Raw genomic sequence first — 9552 nt, 5'->3', positions numbered from 1 at the left:
AAAAAAGTCTAACATGGATGAAAGTTCAGGCGATAGTACATGTAAAAGTTCGAGGAGCACGATTTGGTAGATATCAAAATCTAGGAAGCATAGTTGAGTACATAAATAATCACTGAAATAGTAAAATTGAATGAAATTAGACAAAAGTCCTTAAATCTAACAATCTCAATAGTTCAATGGGAATTTTTAACGGTAAGAAAAATTCGGAGGATATAATTTGGTACATGTTAGAGTTTAGGGAGAAAAAAATCCTAATTAGCCTAAAAAATATATAAAGAGAATAAAAAATTATAAAAATAAGAGAATTAAAGATATTAAATAGATTTATTTAGAATGATTTTAAAGCATACTTTAACTTTATATAAGTACACTTTATATGTACATTTAAAATTTAAATTAACAAATAAGATAAACTCTCTAAAAGGTCCCACTCTCAAGTCTCAACCAAGAGTAATTAGGCACAGGAGCATTGCCCTAAAATTTTCTCTAGCAATAGAACTCAGAGATCATTTTTAGTGAAAAAAAAAAAATAGTACAGGTGTATTATATAGTTTGGCTACTGTATATGATAAAAGTAAAAACTAAAACGATGATAATTTCAGTGCAAAGAAATTGGGATTTAACTTGTCCACATCACAATATTCAATCTAATAAGAAAAAATTATATTTGAAGAAAACAGCAAAGGGTATTCAGTTTACCACAAATGGCTGATTTCATCCATTTAATATAAGAAACTCAGAAAATCAACCATGACCCAGGCAAGACCAATGGGCAATGGCTTTTAGCCTAATTAATTATGTTTTACTTGACATTTGTTTTGCCATGTATTCAAATTTCTAAGGCTTACACTATAGTATGTTCCTAACAAAACTTCTTAAATATGATATCACAAAACAAAATTCCTTTTTGACATGGTCCCAAATCCTAAAAACCTGTTCAGACCTTTAAGATCATTGGGCATGTCAACATTACAATCAACATCTCTCAAAGCCTATATGCCAAAATGGGTGAAAGGATCCTGTAAGTAATAACTGGTCAATCTAATACAAAATTTGAAAAACTTCTCTGTTCTTCGCCATGTTCCTCTCATCTTTGCTACCATCCCTAATCAGATCCACTTATTCTCTCCGGTTGTCCACCATTGACGTTTTTTACATTATTGGAAAGCTTTTTTATTTTTTTGTGAAGTTTTTCTGCTCCAGGTAACTGCATAATATATTTGTAGCAAGAAATAAAGTCAGTCTAAAATGCAGGACAAATCAATTACCAAAAAATTGGGAGAGATGAACAATGGGCAACTCCTTTCGAGAAAAAAATGACTACTTTAATGGAATTCATAGTTCATTTCAATTCCTAATGAATTGTTGAAATGACTTCTATGAAGGAAATAATCGCAGAAGGAGCTGGACTATTTGTCATGTACGTCCCAAGTGTTAAAAAGTCCTGTATTCAGCCTAATTCACAAGCTTACGCAATTCAGAATTTCTTGGAAACGTAAGGCAGTTGTTGCAAAAACTGGCGTTAACTTATTTTTATATGTGAACTGGAACAAACACTACACTGTATTCACCACCATAGCCTTGTCCAAAATAAGATAAAATAAGATAACAAATGTCTAAATATTAACAAGGAAAAAAAAAGAAGAATCTTGCACCTTTTCATTCAAAGCCAAATTTCTAGCAACTGCCTTCTCCATAATGCTTTTGTAGTATTGCGAGAAAGGATTGCTGCCACTCTGCTTTGCAAGCTGCATATAAATCTACTGTTAAGCATTCATACTATGAGTAACAATTATCAAACACTGTATTCAGAATGCATACCTGAAGAAATAATTCTACAGATTGCTGATCTTTTGGTGAGAAAGCCACCTCATCTCTTTTTTTCTGCACAAACTCAATATTTTGCTCCACCTGTAGGGAAGACCAATTGCTAAAAAGTTATCTTTCTATACACGATAAGCAGTGCATCATGATATAAAATCATCAAACCCTTGTGCCCATTTATTTCTGTCATCACCCTGACAGACCCCAATTAGGATCCTAAAATCAATGGCAACCAGAGGGCAGCAAAGAAAGAGAGAACATGAAAGTAAATACCATGGAAACAATTAGACAGAAATGGAATTTGTAATCGAATGAACAAAGTAATAAGAGGTTAAGAAGCTCAGACAATATAGCCATCAACATAACCCTTCCAAATTCTCTCTTCTCATCTATATACTCACCCGTAACTACAATTAACTTTATACCCTTCTGCTAAGTATATTCCTATTTTACCGTTCCTTGGGTTCCTATCTATGAAGGTAAAGCAAACAATAATGATAGACCACCAGAAGGTTCACTTATGTGAAGCGCAACAACCTAAGCTAACTTAGCTAAGTAGTAAATTGTTTTACTTAGCTGAGTTATGTTAGCTGGCTTTAATGTTGTTGGTCGTTTGTTATGTTCTGTTAGACAGTTAGTGTGTATAAATGATTGCTAGAGTTTTTATTATCAGTTTAGACCCTTGGAGATTTGTTATCTCGAATTAGCTACTGTTCTATCCTTAGGTAATGTGTTGGACTTGTCTCTATTGGAGACTAGGGTTTTTGAGAAATGAAAAACAGAATATCTGGTTGTGGTAAGAGATCTTGGCTGAGTTAATCATGTTTGTACAACTACATAGCAATATGGCTATAGTTAGCTACTCCCCAAATAAAGTAGGGCTTACTGAGGAGCCCAGTTTTGAAATTAGGCAACCTATGTAAATTGGACGAGTCTTGGGTGTATATTTATGTAATTATATTTATATACATATTACGCGAAGCATGTCATTATTTGAGACCAATACAATATTTTTCAACAATTCTAACACGATTTTATGATAAACTCCAATTAAGTATACGTCTGCACAACATAACATAGAGGCTGTTTAGTATGGGTAATTATTAATATTATTACCATAATCATTGGGTGGTCTATGATAAAAGTCAGACAGATTAGGAAAGTGGAGAGAATCAGGTCTCTTGAGTCAGCATACTTCTAATTCTGTTATTATATTCAGTTAAAGCATGCTCACAATTCTCTAAATTCTGCCTATTACTATTGTTAGTAGTAAAATGAGATAGATGGTTCTTCAGCCTAAACATATCTTTCAAATTTGGGTTTGTGGTGTGGAAAATCATCTTTCCTCTAAAGTGTCGGAAGAATTCATAGAAAAAATAAAATAATAATAGCAATTTAGAGCAATGATGGAGGGACAATTTTTTTTCAATTATTGAGGCCCTCTTTGTTAAATATTTACTTTAGGGGGCATCGTGTAATACGAATCCTGTTTGTTTGTTAAATAATCTAAATTGCGCAATTACTTTGAAATAAATTACAAAATTTACAAGAAATTCGAAATCTTTTGTTAAACATTTTATATAGATATAATTTTGAAAAAAGAAAAAAAAATCATAAAGTCAATGCATGGCTCCATCACTGCTTCAAGAAGAAGCAAGTAGATACATCTCTAGCATACCTACACTAAAAGAAAATTGTTGCAAGAGAGAGCGAGAGAGAGATGAAAATAAATACCTGATCTATAAAACGCTTAACTACACGTTTGAAACTTTCAACAGTAGATGCCTCGTGAAACTTCCGTAGTCGGATAAGCGGCATTGTTGCAAGATCAGGAAATGATACATGATAGCTCCACTGAGAAAAGTGCGCTGAGAGCAGTTCCACAGCAGATAAAATACACTGCTCTTGGAAGTTTCGAGATTTCAAAATTTGCTTTGGTAGCTGTACAAAAAAATTAATATCAATTATCTTAATTCAAACTAGACAGAAATATTAAAAGCTATAAATCTCAGTGTGTAAAGACTAAGAACCACATTAAGTTTGGATTAGCAAGGCCCTAATCCCTAACCTTTATTCCATTTGATAAGCTGATGGCCTTTCCATGTTTTCCACCCTCTCCAATTTTATACTCCAAAACATCCAAAACCAATGACGCCACAGGAATGAAAACCCCACTTGAACTAGAGAGGTGATTTAACCATTGAATGCACTTGACTCTTAAAGGTAAATATCTTGGTCCACTAAACAGGACAGTCACCCCATTTATAATCTGAACAATCATATAAAGCAATGGCTGAAGATCATAGTCACGTACATTAGCTGATATAAACATAACCCATACATCAATACAGCTAATGTACTGCCAACTGCACAAGTTCTTGACTGCTTCCTGCACATACAAAGTATATATTTATCAGCACATTATAGAGCCAAAAATATTGAGAATTATAATAGAAATCAAATACTTCAGCATCTAAAAGTATAGCAAATGAATATATTCACACGAATTCAATGGAACATGTTTGCCCACCTTTTTCTTTGTTTGTATAGCTTGTTGCAGCATTTTTGCAAGTTGCTGGATGGAGACCATTGCTTTTCTGGTTGATTTTTGTACATCTACAGAACAAAGCTCAACAAAGGAGTTCCTCAGAAATTGTATGTGTTTCAATTGATCAGGTTCCACAAACTGACAATTGCCAATAAAGGATTTATAAGTTTTGACAAAGCAGGCGTCAAACCAATTAGAAGCATACACAGATGCTAGATCTTGTATAATAAGAAAGGCATGTGAAGACACAACCCCTCCATCTGTAGCCCAAAAATGAACAGCAATCTGCAGTGGAAATTAGGTGTTAGTTTGATTTAAAATTGCATGGGTATAATTTGTGAAAAGAAAACCATTAGCGAGGGGACACTGCACGATAATCTATTAACAGGATAGATCTGTACACATGCATTCACATCAGCTATAATATGTATACATCAATACTTGATTTAATGTAGGACACTTATGACATTTTTTTAAAGGTTGATTGCGTAAAATACCTTTACGAGTCTGCGAAGTAATGAAGGAAATGCAACAAAAAAGGCCATGGAAGCTCTTAGTCGGGCTAAGGAGAAGGTCAATATCTCGGTTTCAGTAACTTGATTCAAAAGATAAAGGCTACTCCTCAAATATGATTTAATGAGTGGCTTGAATGCATTCCACTTTGAGCTACTTTTTAGTTCCGAAAGTTTCTCCTTCTTGATAGTGGACTTTGATAATCCAAGCAACTTCCTAAAAATATTATCAGCCTCATTAAGTGTAAAAATCAGTATCTTGCAAAAGGTTTCACTACTTTGAAATCTATGGCGTGAGCCGGCAATAATGACACCACTTGACTGAGCTCTATAATGGCATGCTGTCCGATATCCATTTAACAGACTAGTTAGGGCAGCCAGATTTTGCTGTTCTGTGACTAGTTGACACCAAGAGTCAACATCAGAGCTACTCAAAAATAGGCTCTTATTCTTATCCACACTTTCTCGATCCACTGACTCTGTTTCATCGATACTCATCTCATCCTCATCTGCATACTGTTACAAGACATGTATAAATGACAAATCAAACAGAAAATATCCATGTAGAAGTAAAAATTAGGTTTTTCTTCCATATGAAATATACAAGCTTGCACAAAAAAAAATCATACATGATATAACACTGTTTGGCTCTGTGCAATTGAAACTTCATAAAAATTTGCAAGTATATCATATGTTACATAATATAATGTCATTTAACTTGAGAATAAACCTGGGTACGGATCGATAACATTAGGATCATCAAATTCATTCTTTTCTGGATAGCAAATGAAGTACGAAAAAAGGAATGCGCAACAGCAAATAAATAGTTATGTAGTTTGACCACAAAAATCTTTAAACACATAGATGGTTCATATTACAGGAAAAAAGAACTATATCTTGGTTGAGAAAATAAGTTTTTCAAAGTAAACAACTTACAGCATCTTTATTTCTGAAGGATTCAAGCTTCTTATCATAGCTTTGAAGAAACTTAGAAAATGCAGGATCCTGAAAACGTTTCATACATTACATTTCATAAAAAATATGGATAAAGAAAAATAAAATAATAAATAGGATTTTTTAAACTACGATCATTGTAGAGTAAGCCTCCTAAACCTTTTCTTTTAATGAAAAAAATCATCATGTTTTTAAACAATTTGCTTAATTGACCCAACAATTTCCTTACGTGGCCCATGGCGGTACGTGGGTCTACTTAACTAACTTAAGTTAGCCGAAATCCAATTTATGGCACTAATCATACGAATATTAGCTCTAACACTACACATACAAATTCTCACATATTAGACTGTTATTTATGCATGTATTTTTTGTACGGACTCTTAAATTGCGCTAGACCAGCATCACATTAGTACTACATCAGCAAATAGTTCAGAAAAATGAACAGAATGAAGTCGGTTTGCAAGGGTAGATTTGTAAATAGTTTCAGAGGCTCCATAAAAAAAAGTTGAGGGACAAAACTCTACAAGAGTCATTTTATGATCATTTCTACCCCTGTTATTTAAAGACACCAATTTGTGAATATAAAATTTGTCTTTAACTAACTTCATCAGACAAAGTTACAAGTATACAAGGATATCGCAGCCTTTTTAAGTACTGCATATAATACCCTTCTTTCTATCAAATAAACTGATAGGCCTAGGGCTTGTCAGGTTTATCACAGAAGGAATAAATAACCTATTAAATTAGTTAGACAATAAACACTTGGTCTCTTTCCTATTTTGGTTGTAATCCTAGATGGTTTAAGTCTTTTGTAGACCAATGCCTTTAAATAGATTGACAGAAATCTCATTTAGGGCAGCTAGAAAATATTGAGAGATTGCTCATGTGAAGAGACCAAACCTCTTGAAAGTTTGGAATAGGAGAGAACAAGCCTCTCGAATGCTTGATTTGTGTACTGTTTCAGCAATTCAATAAAGAATTTCTCTGAGAAATTTCATTATTTGTGTCTTGATTGCTGATAGAATATTTCAACTCTAAGATTATTCTATCTTAAACCTACCCTAAACAATGCAGATAAAGTCTGTCGACTGCAGTTCCTACATTATCCCTATAACATAAATGTGTCGATAAAATATCACACCAGTTCTGTGATGATACAAGGACTTACCTTCTTCTTCAATTTTTCCAACTGTTTTTTTTCCTTCACAAGTTCTAAAGATATTTCTTTGTTCTGTGATGAGAAAGCACTACCACCAGAGTTGTCTGTACACAAATTCATTCAGTTATAAAACTAAGGAAAAGATTTACTGGAATATACAAAATCAATAAAATAAATGCTCCACCTTCAAGATGATTAGCTACATCACTTTGAGCAACATATAAACTTGAGTCCTGCAAGATATATTACGAGTTAATGCCAATAAGAAAAATCATAGAATGAGCAACCAAAATGTACTCACTTACTACTTTCAAAATCAGAACAAGTAACAAACCTCTGAAAGATATCCATCACTGTCAGACTCATTTCCAATTGCATTGCTATCATCATCACTAAACACCGCATCAAGAGAAAAGGTTTCTATATCTTTGCATTTGCTTCTTCTAAAGACATCAAAAGTAAAGTAAAAAGCTTTTAAGACAATTGTTTTGGATATAGCAATAGTAAAAAAGACAGTCCCTGAGATTAATGCTGATAAACTCCAAATGCAGTAGTAAGAGTAAAGTGATTATCCCTTTTCTACCTTACATTGGGCATCACTTTTGTGTCTTCTTCTTCTTCTTCAATATCATTCTTATCACGTCCTAAAGTAATGAAGTAACATAACAAACACAAGAAAATTCAGAAAAACAAAAAAAAAAGTATCCTTAAAATGTGAGGAAATAACAAATCAATTACTTTCAACACCAAACAATTTATTTCATCAAATAATATAGTAGTTAGTCTTTTAAGCTTTGAACACAACAATCCAACGCCCTAAATAAACATTTTTGAGCAAAACTAATCGAACAATAACGAATTTGAAGAAAAAAAGAAAAAAAAAACAGAAGCTTTCCATCAAACTAATGAACAAAAATATTTAGTAAAGCTTTTAACAAGAAAAACAGTTCAGAGAAACGAAACAAAACAAAAGAGAGAGAATGTTACTCTTAGAAGATCTCTTCTTAAACATAGAGTTGGTTTTGCGTTTCCGTTTGAGCACAGACTGAAGATTCTTCTTTGCGAATTTCCTCGCCTTCTTCCCCAGCTTCCCCATTTTTAACTATCCAGAGATTCTGCAGAACTGTTGCGGGAAGGCCACAAGGACGGGTGAGTGTGGACCAGCGGGAAGAACGAATATGGAAGGTGTCCGTGATGTGTGAGCCCTAGAAGAGACCACCGTCAACCGGAATCGGAGGCGGAACGGAGAGAGAGAGAGGAAGGGTAGGTGGCTCTGTTGTAGTTATAGAGTAAGAACGTTATTAAACCTATACCTATTTCTTCTTGTATTGGTGTGTGATATTTTTATCGGTTAATTCTATATCATTTAATTTAATAATTTTTAATTTTTTTTTTACAAAGTTATAGATTCTGAAATAAATCAAAGTTATATATTCAGGATAACTAGGTAGGCAAAAATCCATTCCAAATGTACTCGTTGTCTAATCCTAAACTAGCCCTAGCACATGTATGTATGAGCAAGTTTATTAAGATCTCTAGATACAAATGCGATTGAGAGAGTAGGACTAAACGACAACAAGTTCCTAATACATGAAACCATATCACTAATTACCAAATGATTACAAAACTGACTATAAATTTTATCCACCAAGCTTTTACAATCTAACTCTATGACAGCAACAGGCAGGTTGATCGTTTGAATCCACTGTCAAGCCAGAAGTAAAGCTTTAGCCTCAGCTATTTCTGGAGGCACATTCCGTAGGAGCAATGTGTTGGAAATTATTTTACCAGGATCTTAGATCTACTCGCAAGTATGTTTATTAACATCCTAAATAAGAACTTTCTAAAACGATAAATTAAACACATATAAAGTTTAAGAAACCTTACATTGGGTGCAGCGGAATTAAATGACTCCTTCCATTCAGATATCTAGCCCTTGATTCCTTTCTGTAGCAGAGCATTATCAATATCTGAACCTGGATCTCTTTCTCTGAATCTTTGATGCTGAAACTCCTTCTTGCTGAAAGTCTTTCTTCACGATCTTTCTCACTATGGTTGAGGTATCACTTGATGTGTGTGGGCACTACTCATAACTAAGTATTTTGAAATCTCAATGAGGAAGAGAGAGAGAGTGGGTTCGGCCAAAGATAGGGAGAGAGAAGGCTCAGTTTTTTCTGAATGAAAAAGTAGAAAATTTAAGTGTGTTTTTCTGAAGCCTTCACTATCTATTTATAGCATTCCACTAGGGTTAGGTTTGAATTATTTGGCATTAAAATAATGAAAATATCAGTTTAAAAATTCAAACCAAGTGGTCGCCCATGTAAAGTAATGGGCCTTACTTGGATTTTGCAGTTTTCTCAATTCTGCATATGATTTTCTCAAAAACGCCAATTTTCAAATTCAACCATTTAAATGCCAATTCCAACTATTTAATAACTATGAATAATTATTAAATAATATTGTCATTTATCATATTTATTAATTGAACCATACAAAGTATCATAATTAACAAATATGCCCCTAAAACTCTTTCTTTACAATTTCGCCCTTAC

At 33.4% G+C, this 9552-nt stretch overlaps 1 protein-coding gene across 1 annotated transcript; it reads right to left on the bottom strand.

Moving 5' to 3' along the window:
* Positions 1 to 648: 648 nt before the first annotated feature.
* On the bottom strand, positions 649 to 8400 carry LOC115706210 (protein REBELOTE). The gene is made up of 13 exons (XM_061108446.1): positions 7988 to 8400; positions 7584 to 7644; positions 7335 to 7443; positions 7185 to 7233; positions 7010 to 7104; positions 5821 to 5889; positions 4870 to 5400; positions 4355 to 4657; positions 3893 to 4213; positions 3559 to 3765; positions 1822 to 1911; positions 1656 to 1748; positions 649 to 1207 (listed from the first exon to the last, which is right to left on the bottom strand). The coding sequence occupies exons 1-13, from the start codon at positions 8094 to 8096 to the stop codon at positions 1106 to 1108; spliced, it is 2139 nt and encodes a 712-aa protein (XP_060964429.1). The 5' UTR covers positions 8097 to 8400; the 3' UTR covers positions 649 to 1105.
* Positions 8401 to 9552: the final 1152 nt, after the last annotated feature.

Source organism: Cannabis sativa, chromosome 1, assembly GCF_029168945.1.
Source record: "Cannabis sativa cultivar Pink pepper isolate KNU-18-1 chromosome 1, ASM2916894v1, whole genome shotgun sequence".
Lineage (NCBI taxonomy): Eukaryota > Viridiplantae > Streptophyta > Magnoliopsida > Rosales > Cannabaceae > Cannabis > Cannabis sativa.
This window is presented reverse-complemented; position numbering and strand designations above follow the sequence as displayed.